This window comes from Lates calcarifer, linkage group LG8 (assembly GCF_001640805.2).
Source record: "Lates calcarifer isolate ASB-BC8 linkage group LG8, TLL_Latcal_v3, whole genome shotgun sequence".
Classification (NCBI taxonomy): Eukaryota; Metazoa; Chordata; class Actinopteri; family Centropomidae; genus Lates; species Lates calcarifer.
Window position 1 is genome coordinate 12,177,311 of NC_066840.1, and position 16,073 is coordinate 12,193,383.

Genomic DNA, 16,073 nt, shown 5'->3' on the forward strand with positions numbered 1-16,073 from the left:
ATAACAAAGGAATTCAATAGAAGCTCTCAAATTCTGGATATCTTGTACATTTTAGTTTAATGTATTTGAAATGAAAACATTACATTTATATCCAAATTCAAACTTGTAATTTGTCTAGTTAACATAGACAGCGTTTGTGACACAGCGGCTGTTATCAATTGACTGAAGACTGTGTTGGGTGTTGAATGGCTTTTCGAGCTGAGCCTTTCAGCACCACAGCGATGGACAGCGACTCTGACCCATCAGGCGTATAGAGGGCACGCTGATAGATAACTGTTGGTGGTATTTCCTCAAGGAGTAACACTGAAAATGCATGAACATTTAACTAACATAATTAGCTATTTTCACTTATTTAATGTCTGGACTTTTAAGCGCTGACGGTGCACCAAAAAAAATAAAATAAATAAATCTAATTTGGTCTGTGTGGAATTGAGAATTAACAATAAATGTTACGATAATAAGACATTGACTAAGTACATATATTTATTTGACATTTATTTAAGTCATAGGCATGTTAAACTGTTTCTCCTCATTGTGTTTCACTGGCTCTTACACGACAGAGCAAAGAGGTGAGTGTGTCTTTAACGACGCTGCTCAGTTTCCCTCTCATTGGATGTGAGAAATGGATGCTGTGCACCAATAGGATTCAGAACTGTACAAAGAGATCTACTCCCTCCCCCATGCAGCTTCAGCACCAAAACCACAATGCTCGGGATGGTGGAAGAGTAGGTAAATGGTTGCTATACTCGAAGTATAAGGTTATATCTTAATTTTATTTCTGACCATGAACAGGCATCATTTTATTGGAATATGTCGTGCTTTTGGAATAAGGATTTTGACTTTATGTTCTTTGTTACCATGGATTGGAAATAATGTATTTTACTGAATCAGGGATGACAAAGACAATGGGATACCGAGACTGGAGATGGCAGGCGCTTTGGTGGCATCATTTCTTTCTCTTGTGGACTACAATAAATGGACAGACTCGTTACAGCATCCCAGAGGAACTAAAACAGGGCTCTGTGGTAGGAAATCTAGCCAAAGATCTGGGTTTGGGTCTGTCTGAGATTTTTGACCGTAAACTGCGAGTCGCCTCTGAGGCTGGTAAGCAGTATTTCAGTGTGGATGCGGGGAAGGGCGAGCTGGTGGTGAATGACAGAATAGACAGAGAGGCTTTATGTGGACAAAGCGCCAGCTGTGTTCTACCACTGCAAGTGGTTATTGAGGACCCGTTGCAGTTGCATCGGATTGAGGTAGAAATACGAGATATTAATGACAATTCTCCAAGTTTCCTTTCAAATGAATTATCTTTAAAAATAGCCGAATTGGCATTAGTTGGCACGCGCTTTCCTTTGGAGAGCGCAACGGACCCCGATGTTGGCAGCAATTCACTTAAATCGTACACTCTTAGTAAAAATGAGTGTTGTTCCCTTAAAATCAAAGAGATAGAGGGTGGTAAGACTGTTCCGGAACTTGTTTTAGAAAAGCCACTAGATCGAGAGAAGAAGGCTGTTCACAAAATATTGCTGACAGCATTGGACGGGGGGAATCCAGTAAGATCAGGAACCTCACAAATAACCATACAAGTGCTTGACATAAACGATAATTTTCCAGTGTTTGAGAAAAACGTTTACAAAGTAACCCTGGGTGAAAAGACTGTAAAGGGGGAAGTTGTTATAAAGCCCAAAGCAACAGATGCAGATGAAGGTTTAAATGGTGAAATTGAATTCTCATTTGGTTCTCGGACACCAGATTTTGTATTGTCAGTCTTCGATATTAACCCGTTAACAGGTGAAATCAGCCTGAAAGGGGATTTAGACTATGAAACTGCCAAGTCATATGACATCGATGTAACTGCAAAAGATAAAGGCAGTCCTGAAATGGAGGGCCACTGTCGCGTGCAGGTTGATATTACTGATTTCAATGATAACGCGCCTGAAATTGTCCTCACGTCTCAGCCAAAGCCAGTACGCGAAGACGCACCAAGTGGCACAGTAGTAGCTTTGATCAGTGCCCGAGACCTTGACTCTGCTGATAACGGCAAAGTAACGTTACAACTCACTAAGGGCTCACCTTTTGATTTGAAACCTTCTTTTTCTAATAATTATGCACTGGTTACCAGTGGTGCTTTAGACCGAGAGAGCTGCTCATACTATGATATTGAGATAACAGCCACTGATTCAGGCTCTCCTCCTCTGTCCAGTAAGAAAACTATACCTGTCAGCGTCACTGATGTGAATGACAGCCCTCCTGTATTCACTCAGCCCTCCTATAATGTATATTTAAAAGAGAATGGGGTACCAGGCTCTATACTGTACTCAGTATCAGCCTCTGACCTGGACTTTGGTGAAAACGCCAAAATCTCTTACTCTATACTGGACTCTAAAGTGCAGGACGTTTCTGTCTCATCCTATGTTTACATTAACTCAGATAACGGCAGCATCTACAGCATGCACTCGTTTGACTATGAGAAACTGAAGGTGTTTCAGATTCAGGTTCAGGCAAAGGATCAGGGCTCTCCGTCTCTCAGCAGCAACGCCACTGTCCATGTTTTTATCCTGGACCAGAACGACAACGCCCCCGCTGTTATTTACCCCTCCTCCGCTGCCCTGGGCTCCCTCTCTCATCAGAGGATGCCCCGCTCCGCTAAAGCAGGTCACCTGGTTACTAAGGTGACGGCCGTGGACGCTGACTCGGGCCATAATGCCTGGATCTCCTACAAACTGGCCGAGGCCACAGACGCCTCTCTGTTCACCGTCAATCTGTACACAGGGGAGGTGAGGACTAAACGCGCTGTGTCCGAGCAGGACGACTCCTCTCAGAGGCTGCTTATAGAGATCAAGGACGACGGGAAACCGGTCCAGTCCTCCACCGTCACGGTGTCCATCCTGCTGGAGGACGGTCTCCATGAGCCCATCTTAGACCTCCGACAGAAAATGGCCGAGCCCAGCAAGAAAAATGGCAGAATCACCCTTTATTTGATTCTCTCTCTGGCCTCGGTGTCCGTGCTGTCTCTGCTGACTTTTCTCATCTTAACGGTTAAATGCATCAGGAACAGCAGAAGCAGCGGTAGTTGCTGCATGAGACGGACCGACTGTGATGATTACAAGAACCCCAACAGAAACCTGCAGATTCAGCTCAACACTGATGGACCTATAAAGTACGTGGAGGTCCTGGGAGGAGACATGTTGTCTCAGAGTCAGTCCTTCAGGTCCTGTATGTCTCCAATGTCAGAGTACAGTGATTTCACTTTGATTAAACCCAGCAGCACCACTGACTTTAAGGAGGTGATCAGTGTCCTGGATGCGTCTTTACCCGACAGCACCTGGACCTTTGAGAGCCAGCAGGTGAGCAGAAAATCTGAAGGCATTGTATGAAATTCTCTCTGTAAAAGTGGGCTGAACAGATTTCCCCAATTTAGTTTTCCTTTTGCCTCTTTTTTCGTTGATGTTTGTTTAGTTTAGTTTTTAGATTCAGTGGCGGTTCTAAGCGATTTCCCTTTGCATCTCTTTGATTGATTGTGGGTAAACTCAGAAAAAAATTGTAGTGCTTCTCTACAACCAAAACCAAATAGCACACATTTTCTAGCTAATGTTTTCATGAGTAACCTATGGACAGCGCCAATATTGCTATTATTGCACAGAGCAAGTTTTATTTTACACTGTTGTTTGATATTTATCACGTATTTGCCACGTAATCACTTTAAGAAATTAATCACTTCAAATGAATTTAGAATGTAATGTCACAGTAGCTTCAGTAGAAGTAATTCATGGTAGTAGATATTTTAAGAGTATGTGAAATTTTCTGTCAATGCAAGATACATCAGCTAAAACAATGTTTTCAGTCTCATGTTGCTTTTCTTAACGTTAGAATAAAATCTTAATCTTCAGTTTAAACGTACAGGTTAAAGGTGAGAAGGATTTCATCACCGTTTTTCTATCCAGACTTCTTTCATTTTATTACAATGCATATATATATATATATATATATATTTTTTTTTTTTTTTTGCATTGTATACAGCATTTATACTTTAGCATTGGTGTTCTCCATCAAAAATTTGCTCTTTAATTCGGGCTACATGTGCACCATCTCCAAACTTGATGCTGTGTGGCATTTTTATAGCTCACATCAAGCTATGAAATATGTTGTAGAACGACTGAACTTAATAATGAAACTCCATGTCAACTTTACTTTACTTTTAAAGACTTAGGCCTGCGGAAAAGCACTTTGGAAACTATGCCCCCCTGCGGATACAAATAGCATCGCTATAAATAACAGCTGCTTGATACACCGCTTTGTTTTGACAAGAGGCGTTCTCAGTGAGAGCACGTGACTGATTCTCTCCCAAATGTATAATAATAAAATAACTACTCTCCGATCATTTTCTTTGAATGTGTAAACTTGATTTTCCAGTCATAACATTTTCCTCCTTTTATCATTCCTTTCACATTGTCCTCTCAAACTTTTGAAATGAGCATGGTGTAGATACTTGCCTGACAGTGGAAATGGAGTCACTGAAAACTTTTCAGTGTGTCTGAGTCTGTGAGTGTGTGTGTGTGTGTGTGTGAGTGAGTGAGCTGTGTGACAGCAATGGTCCAGCCCTGTCTTCCAATGAGAGGGAAGGCCTGCACGGCCTCTCCCCGCCCATGAGGGGAGTGAGGCAGAGGAGACAGAGCAGAGAGTTTCAGTGGAGACGGAAAATACTTTGATTTTCGCCCTCGTTTTTTTTCTTTAACGTCGGCCGTCATGATCACATCAAAACTTCCCATCGCTCTGTTTTTAAAACGGAAATGTTTACCATCGAGTCCGGTAGCCTCGTTTTAATAATACTATGGATACGTTACGGTGAAAGAAGAAGTTAGAAACTTTCCCAATCCCGGGTCCTCGGAGCGCAGCACAATGGACTCCAGACAGAGGAAGCGCTCCGGAGGAGGGAGGCTGTGGAGGATTTGCTTTTATCTAGCTTCCCTCTCCTGTGCGTCCGCTCAGCTCAGCTATTCCGTATCGGAGGAACTAAGACCGGGTTCTGTCGTTGGGAACATTGCTAAAGATTTGGGTCTTACTCCTCAGCGGATTGATCAGTTGCGGGTGGTCTCGGAATCCAAAACGCAGTACTTTGAGGTAAAGCCGGCGACCGGCGATTTGGTTATTAAAGAAAACATTGACAGAGAGCAAATGTGCGAACTGAGTTCAGCATGTTCACTACACCTTCAGATACTTCTGCAGAATCCTTTAGAAATTCATCGCGTCGTGGTGGACATTCTGGATGTGAATGACAATGCACCGCAGTTTTCAACCAGCAACATTTCTTTGGAGATATCAGAGGCGGCCGCGCCGGGCACGAGGTTCCGTTTGGAGAGCGCACACGACCCAGATGTGGGTACCAACTCATTACGCACTTATCATCTCGCGACAAATGACTTCTTTACTTTGAATGTGGAGAGTAAAAGCGACGGCAGCAAGTTTCCAGAGCTAGTGGTGGATAAACCGTTGGACAGGGAGACGCAGGCCATGTTTCGCCTGTTGCTCACTGCTGTAGATGGGGGTCAGCCCGAGAAATCTGGCTCAACACTTCTGCTCATTAAAATTCTGGATGTAAATGACAATGCGCCCGTCTTTGACGAACCGGTTAAGAAAGTTAGGCTATTAGAAAATGTTGCACAGGGCACTTTAGTAACGAAATTAAACGCGACTGACACGGATTCTGGCAACAACGGAGAAATATCTTTCTTGTTTAGTAAATATACACCGGAGCGGGTTCTCAGACTTTTCAGTGTGGATTCTAAAAGCGGGGAGATCCGTGTGAAGGGTGATGTGGATTATGAGAAGGCCACTGCATACCACATCACAGTGCAGGCCAGAGATGGTGGCTCTCCAGCCATGGAGGGCTCTTGTAACGTCATAGTGGACATCATTGATGTGAATGACAACGCACCAGAGGTGACACTGACGTCACTGACCAGTCCTATCAGAGAGGACTCAGCACCAGAGACAGTGATAGCCCTTATAAGTGCACGGGACCTGGACTCTGGTGTGAATGGGGAGGTTACATTAACTGTCCAACCAGGTTTGCCATTCAAACTTAATTCTGCATTTGACAAGCATTACAGCCTCATCACCGCTGGTAACCTGGACCGTGAAACTGTGCCAGAGTACACAGTGGTCATCAGGGCCACTGATGCTGGATCCCCTCGCCTTACATCTCAAACCACCTTTGTAGTGAAGCTCTCTGATGTAAATGACAACGCTCCCACCTTCTCTCAGCCTTCATACTCTGTGGACATCCCAGAGAACAATGCTCCCAGTGCCCCCATCGCTGCTGTTTCAGCCACTGACCCAGACCTGGGTGAAAATGCTCAAATCTCCTACACCATTCTTCCCAGCATGGTGCAGGGCTCACCCATTTCCTCTTATGTCTACATTAACCCAGAGAGTGGCCACATTTACAGTATGCGCTCTCTGGATCATGAACAGCTTAACGCTTTCCGTATTGAGGTGCAGGCCCGGGATGCTGGGGTGCCCCCACGGACAGCCAACGTCACTGTGCATGTGTTTGTGGTGGATGTGAATGACAATGCACCAGTGATTGTGTACCCCTCCTACCCAAAAGACAAAGGATTACACCTCACTGTGCCCCCATCTGCCAGCCCAGGGCACTTCATAAATAAACTTGTAGGGGTGGATGCTGACAGTGGGCATAATGCATGGCTGTTTTACTCCATCGCCCCTGGACCAAATGCTGGCATGTTCCGTATTGGGGCACACAGCGGGGAGCTACGTACAGCCCGGAAGTGGGCAGAGGAGGAAGGGGGCTCATCTTATGACATTGTGATCATAATTCAGGACAATGGCGACCCACCCAAGTCCTGTTCTGTGAACATTACAGTAACTGTGGATGAGAAGGGCACAGCCAATGATGCTCCAGCAAGACCTCATCACACACCCTTCCTCCACCGTACTGGGATGTCGGACATCACCCTGTACCTTATCATCTCTTTAGCCTGTGTATCAGCTGTTTCCTTTATCACTTTTGCCATCCTTATGGTACGCTGCCTAAGGCACCGTGGCCCAGGGCTGGGAGGCTCTGACTGCTGCTGCTATGGTCGGCACAGGTCCAGCCGCTACCATCAGAGGCCCAGCAAGGACCTGCACCTGCAGCTCAACACTGATGGACCCATACGCTATATGGAGGTTGTGGGAGGCCCCCAAGAGCCACACACACGTACTTATAGGCCCTGCTACTCCACCATATCCAGCCGAAGTGACTTTGTATTTATGAAGACACCCATGCTGAGTCACAACAACACACTCAACATGACACTCAGCAGGAAGCACCTTATGAACTCAGCCAGTGAGGTGAGGGTTTTAGAGGAAGAGGAGCAGGGATTGCATTGATGGAATATACCATGGTGGGATAAGACCAATTCAGGTGTTTCAGTGTGGATGTATGGGTTTTGGAGATGTATAAATATCTAAAAACACACTTTTCACATGTGTTTTTGATATTGTAATGGTATATCTATAAAAGTAGTGAGTTAGTAATTGTTTTCATTGTTTTGATCAGTAGAGTAATAACCTAGATTTCCTCAGTCACGTAGCTCTGCAGTACTTTATCTGAAACCCTACTTGTTTTAGCAGGAATGTCCTTTCTACATGATGAAAAGGCTCTTAGAGCTTTGCCTCTCCTACTAGATTTGGGCAGTGAGTGAAGAAATTTTTAATATTTAATCTGACCCCATTCTAGGAAATGTGGTTGCTTTCTCTGACTTTCAGTAACTAAACTGAGAGGAACAGTTCTTTATTATGGATAAGAAAGATGGAGATAGAGTGAGGGAGGCTGAAAGAAGGCAGCTGAAGATAGCTTAATAAATGGCAAAGGAAGGGGAAAGAGGGAGACATAAGTGCTTCTAACAGATGGAGAGGAGGAGACAAACAGATGAAAATAGGTCCTGCAGTGTTGGCTCAGAGGAATGGCTGGGAGACAGAGGGGAACAGGATGACAGAGGGAGAGATTGGGGGGGGCAAAGGAAAGAAAATGGTAAGAGGGGTGGGGGAAAAGAGTCAAAGAATAAAGCAGTAGCTGAAAAACAGGAATTCATGGGGTCATGTGGCCTGACCCCTGACTTCCTGTTGTCCTCTGAACTTTTGGTGATTGGTTCCAGGATTCAGCATCATGAGTGAGGCTTGTTCTTGCTGTGTGAGTTCTGTGCAGTCATTTCCAATTTTCATTTTTAGATCCGCCTTTCCATGTGCTCAGAGTTGGGTGTGAGGGAAGGCTAATCAGATAATAATCACTTCCATAGACAACCCATTTAGTGGTTTAATGTGAAGGAAGCACTGTCAGGGATAGAAAATGGCTGACAGTGCTCTCACCAGGATGAGTCATTTTAGGGGAATTCAGTGAAAAAAGTGGTTTTCTTATCCTTAATCCATTCATCCCCAGTCATGTTTAATGTTGAGTTGAAGGTCATTATTGTTGCTATGATGTTTTGACTGTAACTATTTCCTCTCCACACAACAGGATGTTTACCCTTTAATATCATCTGATTCTCCTGTTTCTCATGAGTCTGTATTACATAGACTGTCTCTGCACTGAATTAGGTTGTCCCTGAGGTCAGCAGGGTACCATCTGTCTCCCTGCTCTAATGACACGTGTGCAATGAGGACAACAGCGGAAAAGAGGGAGAGAGATAGATAAAGGGAAAGGAAGGATGGCTTCACGCACGTGTGCCACAGCAACAGACGGCATAGGCTATAATGGCTTTAGAGCAGCAGCTTTAACTGTGGGTGTTTATGTGCTTGTGCATGAGATTGTGTGTAAAAAGAGCCCTCCAGTAGTGTGTAATTTTAGCAGGACCCTGGGGCCTTACCATTGCCCTTCTTTGTATCCTCTATTCATTTGCAGTGTGCTGTTTTGGCACACTCTATTTAACCATGTGCTGAGACAGAAAGTTTGTGAAAAATTATATTGAGGGTGTTTTTCCCTGAAGCTTTTGCCAGTAAATTAACAGGTATTTGCTTCCAATTGGCCTGTAACATGTAAATCTTTGCTCTAACAAGCAATATTCTCATGATCATGGCTCCAAAACATGCCATATAATCCCAATGTCATAAATTTGACTCACTAAGTTAGTTGCATGTTATCATTTATTATCTTTTCAATTTGTAACTCATGACTATAAGTTTTTCAGTCTTTAAGTCTGTCAGAGTTTATAAGGGTTGGCACGTGCACAGAGTTAGGCAGAGTGTTTTGTAAATATTCTTTTATATGCATGATAAAGCTGCACATGCGACAAACTGGCTCATGCGGTTCAGTGACGCTGTCCTCAATGGTTTTATCAGCTGAGTCATGATATTTGTTTAAGGGATTAAGATTTTAGCTGAAAAACAGCATTACAGAGTGAATATATCTGCCTCTATGTGCTGAGGGTTATATGGTGTGATGTGTTCATGTGTGCTAAAGATTATCAGAGCAACAGAACAGAAACAACTTCCTCTTTTCAGCCATAGTTCCTTTGACACCATTACACTGGATCTTCAACTCAGAGCACCAGGTGGGCCAGGTGAAATTATATTCCCTTTTTACACACCTGGATAAATATTGTGTATGGATAAGGAAGTGGTTAACTAGGAAACCAGATGTTTTGTGCAAAGTGGACATTCACATGCTTACAAACATGCTGGATTGAGTCCAGATGTGTGCTGATCAGTCCAGCTTATAGCCCCTGATGAATCCAGTGCTCACATAATGAATATCTGCCTCATCTCTAAAGATGCTAGTGCTTCAACTGACAGACATTATGGTGCAGCAGCTAAGGAGCTCAGCCAGGTTGTAATTCACCTAGAGATCCCTTAGAGCTCTTTGGTTCAGCTTCAGTATATAAGGGAAGCAGACTGACAATGTGTAAATCTTCTAGGCTGGTATGAAAGTCTTTCTACTGGATGAGAATTGAAGTCCACAGTACTGTAATCCCTTCATCTCTACACTGGCCAAGTGTGCCTGGTAGTCTGCCTGACCTTCTCTCTCCCTCTCTCCTGCCTTTATATTTAACTTGCATGCTGAAAAAGTCTTGGCATTTTGAATACCTTCATCTCATCTTTCTTTAGAGATTTAAAGACTTTATCTAACTTCAGAGACAATGTAATAAAGAAACAAGCACAGATAAAATGCTCAGATAATTGGAGCTAAAGTCAATTAGATTTTGATCCCTGCATGCCATTAAACCTGTCTTGGGATTTGTTTTCCCTGGCAACAGTTGTTGTCTAAACCATCTTGACTTAAGAACCCAGCAGCTCTTAACTGTTTGTGGTTCAGTTTAGTGTTTGAAAATGCCTCAGTTTGAGTTTTCACTTGAGCAGAGGAGAATTGCATTCCTATGGATATTACCTGTCTGCTTGTGATGTTTGTTTGCAGACAAGTTGTCCATAATGAAGCATTTGGAATATCAGTACATCAGCTGTTTAACGTAAGCTAACAGTGGGGCCCAGTATTCCAGCACAGGGTCTGTTACCCTTGATTCCACATGCACAGAGTAGGATCTTGACCTTGGGACTGACAAGTCTGTGAATGTGTGTGTGTGGTGAGAACGAGTCACACAGCTGGAATGCTGGGCCTCTCTGTGGATGTTTGCCTCCACTCAGCACTGATCTTTTTCTCTCCCTACCAAAACTCAGACAGACTTACATGCCCACGCACACATACTCATCTCTGAGTCCATTTTTAGACACTAAATATCGACCAAGCTCTACTCTAAAAGAGGATAATAGTCCAAATACATCCTCCTCTTCTCATCCTCATCCACTACGGTTTCATGTTGTAATAATAACAACCTGTGAGTTCTGGTATTGCAGTTTGTTATGAGGACAAGGGCAAACAGACTTGTCTTCTCTTTGTCTGACTCAGTTGTCTTTTTCCCAAGTGTTGAAGACTTGGTGATCACCAGGGTGAAACCAAAATTTAAGCCACTGACAGCTATTGTCACTGAACAGTACAAGCATTTTAGGGTTGTTCGGTAATTGTATTGTATCACTGAATGAACACAGGTTGCTATAGATCCTCATTTCCTCAGATTCACACTCCATCTTGTTCTTTATAGTGTCCTTCACAGGTCCTTAGTAGATCATTCAATGAACCACAGTACTTTCTTTCACTCCTCTTTTTAAGCTGTTCCCTGTAAATCCCTTTTTGAGGGGTGGCGGTCACTTGTTTTGTCTGCATGGATGTTGAACACTATTTCCCATTTCACTTGCTTCAACAACCATGTTTGCCCCTTTTTGTCCGCTCAAATAGTCACCATTCATCGATGCATTTGCTCCTTATTTACTTATATTCTAATAGGTGCTCCAGTTTACTCTGCAGTACTCCTCCATTTGCATAGGTATTTTTTAGAGGTTTTCTCTCTCTGTTTTTTCTCCTGTTCTCCTGCTTCATTCGATGATTCCCTCGGGTAGAACAGCTCTTTTAATAATGCAGCACATCATCCTGCTGGCCTCTCTCTCCGGGGAGCTCTTGTGTCGATTAGGCGGCAGAATCTGGAGCCAAGCCAAGGGTCTATTCACTGCATCACTGCACAACAAGAGAGACTGAGAGAGAGGGAAAGAGCTAGAGAGATGGAAGAGACATGACTGGTAGAGATGGACGAGAGTGCGATGAGCTTGAAGACATTAATAGAGTAGACATATAGAGATGAGACAGGCTTTTATCACTGGTGATCAACCATTGTAGCCTTACCTCCATGAATTTTTGGGTTCAGAATAAAAAACAAGGTTATCTTTCAAGGACTCTCTTTGCCCTCTGTACCTGTTAAAACAATTTTTTTATGAGCCCTGCAGTTACTCAGTAAACTGTGTGGATGCTAACCAATGTCTCTCAACAAATCTCAATAGTTTGTTTTGGCTGCTTTTTTCACTTAGGTTCTGTTAAATTCTGTACTTATTCTTATGTGTATTGTCAGTCTGTGAGAGAATCTCTTTTTAGATGCAGAAGTCTTCTGGACATCCAATTCATCTTCTGGCTGCACTTGTGCATTTTTCTGAGTCATTATATTATTATATAGATAATTGCCCACTCATGCGACCATGTAGTTCTCTTCTTGATACTATCTGCATTATGTTGTCAGTTTTGAGTCCCATTTTATAAGCAGGGCCCCAGTTTGTGTGTTTGTTTGTCTGTATGTGTGTGTGTGTGCCTGTGCTCCTCTGCAGCATTTTATGCTCCACAGCTCTTGGAACAACATGGATGCCTGAGTACACAGATATTTGTTGGCATCTCTAACCCTTTGTTGAGCCTTACTGAAAAAGGAAGAGGTTTATAAATCACAGACTGACACACAAAACAAAACACATACACACAAACACCATCACACACAGATGTGTCAGCCGCAATGCAACATCTTATGAGCCAAATGTTGCACCTCAGAAACGTCATGCTGTTGTTGTAATGAAACATGCATTTAATGTTGCATCTTCTGTTCTCTTCACAGCAAAAGCCCCCCAACAATGACTGGCGCTTCACACAGGGACAGAGACCTGGACCTAGCGGGTGAGTAAACTAACACACACACACACTGATAAAACACCCAGGAATGTCATGGACATGCTGTTTTGCTGCACAAGGAAGCTTATCATAAAGGCAGTGAAGTGATGGGAAGAGAAGGATGAGAAATAAAAAATAATGAAATGGTAGTGAGTGCTGTAGCCATAAGAGCTCGCTGCCTGCAGGGTGCTGTTGGTAAAGTACTGAATCATAATGCAACATCTAAATCTGACTTTGAATTACATTGTATTGGTGATGTAATTCATGGTTGCATTTTAATGCATGATTCTGCTCTGTGAGGTCAGATTCCTGATTCACACTGCTGAATGAGCATCTCTGCCTGTTTCCAGGCTGCTTTATAAAATGGCTGCCGCAGCTTCCACTCCCCCTCCCCCCTCCCACCCTGTTCCTCTCCTCTCTGCGCTCTCTGAGCCTGTGTGCCATCACTCAGTACTACTGATGAGGGACGGTGACCAGAGCTAGTGGGGGGATGGGATGGTGTATTTATCCTTCGTGCTCTCTCTTCATTTTCTGCCATCTGAGGGGCCGTACTGACTGAAATTAAATTTTTAACATATAGTCGGTGACTTAGCCATCAAATGACAACAGACGAATTGTGTTTCTCTATTTCAGTCGTGTGTTTTAGTGAGCGTGTCTGTTGCTATTTGCCCATGTTGTGTGGGCTAAAATGGAGTGCCTGCAGTAACACTTTTCACAACAGTGATTGCACAACACCTTCTATGAGTCCAGGCTTCTCCCTGAAACATACCAGCTGGGGTAAAAAAAAAAAAAAGCTTGCTGAGCCAACTCAGGAAAATGTTAGACACACAAGCACAAGCCGCTGTAGTTTTAAAAGACCACTGGGATTATGGATACGTTGGACATAATTCATGTTAGTGGTCAATAAGAAGAAAACTAACTTCCCATCTCTGGTATTTAAATGGATATCACAGACTCAGCATATTTTCCACAGAGATCTAGAGCACAATATCTCAGCATTTTTACTTTTTACACTAACTCTTCAGTCAAATACAAAATGGTTCTTTCAGTCTGTATAACTTGTTGTGTTTTTAGTCCCCACATGCCATACGGTACACACATACGATGGACGCCGAAGAGTGGGACAAGGTACCAATTTAGACGTAGACACTGTACGGTCTCTTTCTGTCCTTATTAGCTGATAAGTGGTCAGGTTTATGTAGTCACTGTTTGGTGGTAGAGGGACCTGATCAGCTGATAAGAGCAGACAGAGGCTAAAATCTTCTAGGTAGTGCACTGCAGTTGAGTGCTGTGCTGTGTGTAGATGTACCTAACCCATAGCTTCTGTTAGTCTCCCTAAAAGTTTGATGGGGTTTGTTGATCGATGTGCATAGGCCACAATGCCTGCTGTGGCGTAGAAAGGATTGTGACACTTTTGATTTTGCGTGCAGTGTTTTGTAGATTTGCTATGCCTTGTACATGTGCTATACATACAGTCATTATAGTCTGAGAGTTCTTGTTTTCTCTTCGTCTAGGGGACTGGCTTACCATACAGTGTTGCCTTTGATGTGTGTCTGTGATGGTTGTAGCTCAACATCACCACATGTGGCTTTTTCATGTGATTTATCAACTGGATGAGAAAAGCTAGAGACAATGAAAACAGTTGTTTTGTGATTGATTTCTTTAAAACGCCTGTTAGAAGGTAAAATGCTCCTTAATGGAGTAAACAGCAACTCCAAATTCAACTCTTGAGGTCAACACGTAGGTGAGACAGATGTCAGCATGTACACCATGTGACTGGCTGTAAATTAAGTTTGAGTTTGCGTCTGGAAGGTTCTCTGCAAAACAACAAGGACAGTCATCCTTGGGGATAAAACATGTCACATAAGGTTCCAGAGGAAAACTGATAGCAGTGTCTGGCCAACTGAGGGCATCCCTCTAAACCACAGTCCACAGTCTTACCCACAGGAAGTGATAATCCTGACCACAGGAAGCGCTTAACACAACCACAGGATGTGATAAGCACAGAAAGACGCTAATTTGGCACAAATGAAGCATTCCCTTTTATCTTAAGTGATGTGAAGAGGCACAAAATGGCTGCTCCTGGTTTACTGACCGTACTCTTGCCCAGCCTGTTTCTCATTGGCTGCCTGGCACAGGACGTACATGTTTGTCTCCCTCAGTCTCTCTCTCTGGCACTGAAGTGAAAACCACTTTAGAGTTTTGGCAGTGCGATCTGGCAACCTGCTCTTGAACAGAGCCCAGTTTTTGTGTCAGAATTCCTTTTTCACTTTTTCCCCTCATTGTGTCCTTTACTTTCTCTTAATTCCCTCGAGCAGACCAATTTGTCCAAGGGTTTTTTAGTTGGTTTTAAATAGAAAGGAGAGTTTTCCTCCTTACATCCCATGTATTTAACACACTATCGATATACTACAGCATTTATGTGTTAGACGTAGGACATGAGACCTCAGTGTCATCACAATCTCTGATGTGTCACTAACTGTCCTATTTGTAGTTGTACACGCCACCATTACTTTTTACCCATGTCCCTGTGGATAAATGGTCCTCCACTGAATGCCCTCAGGTGGTTTGTTATTGCCCAAAACAGTCAAATAACCATTATTATTACACACACACGACTCAGCACGTTGTGAGAGCAGTGAAAGCCATCTATGTTGTTTTTGCTCTAGAACAAGCAGCACCCATAGTGAAGATAACATACTGCAGTTTCATTGCCAACTTAAGTCAACATCTAAAAATCCATAGATAGATTCAGTGTTTTTTTGGCACTTTGGGAACAGAAGCAGGGCCGGGATTAAAGCGCTGTGACCTAGTTGTCAGTTGTGGAGCTTGTGTCGGTGTCACAAGTGTGGGAATGAAAATAAGTAGCTGAGCATAATAGATGGCAGGTCTGCTTTCTCCTTTGTTGCCCCCACATGCAAATTGTAGAGTTTAAATAACAAGCCTTTGAAGGTGAAGTTTGGCCAGATGGAAATGTTCAGTGCTCACTGAGCACGCTGCATGTGTGACTATGCAGACAGCTATTTCCTTTAAAGGTGGGATCATTAAATATTTAATCAGATTCACTAGACAGCACAGTGCTCATGGTCATACCACAGAGAGTGTGAATGTTGTACAGTGTTTACTGTGTGTGCCAGCGCGCTTACCACTGTGTGTCTGTGTGCAGACACATTTGTACACTCAACAAGAATGGTCTATAAGAGAGTGTTTTTGTTTGCGACACACCCTGTTTTGTAAACTATACATCCTCCCTGTTATCTTTGCTGAGTTCTCCTCAGGCTGTGTACTTCGCTGTCAGCTGCTTTGCCTTTACATCATAAACCACCAACTGTCAAACCAATGCGCTAAAAACACACACACACACACACACACACACTATAGAAGACAAACCACCAGTTATTTACAGTTGTTCTTCTCTCGCTTTCGCCATGCAGGGCAACTGGAGGACCTGAGGTTGCCATGGGAACTGGCCCCTGGCCCCAACCCCCTACTGAAGCTGAACAGCTCCAGGCCCTGATGGCTGCTGCTAACGGTGAGT

At 43.5% G+C, this 16,073-nt stretch overlaps 1 protein-coding gene across 50 annotated transcripts in view; it reads left to right on the plus strand.

Moving 5' to 3' along the window:
- The window catches only part of LOC108885477 (protocadherin gamma-C5), a 161,672-nt gene that overhangs the window by 141,362 nt on the left and 4,237 nt on the right, over positions 1–16,073 (plus strand). For 36 of the 50 annotated variants that reach the window (XM_051072361.1, XM_051072358.1, XM_051072359.1 and 33 more), the window contains 3 exons: positions 12,483–12,541; positions 13,610–13,663; positions 15,970–16,067. In XM_051072361.1, coding sequence (XP_050928318.1) covers positions 12,483–12,541; positions 13,610–13,663; positions 15,970–16,067 — 211 coding nt within the window. Of the gene's footprint in view, positions 1–222; positions 3,348–4,411; positions 7,357–12,482; positions 12,542–13,609; positions 13,664–15,969; positions 16,068–16,073 lie in introns of those variants that run through there. The other 14 variants (XM_051072381.1, XM_051072382.1, XM_051072367.1 and 11 more) reach the window with 7 other exon arrangements.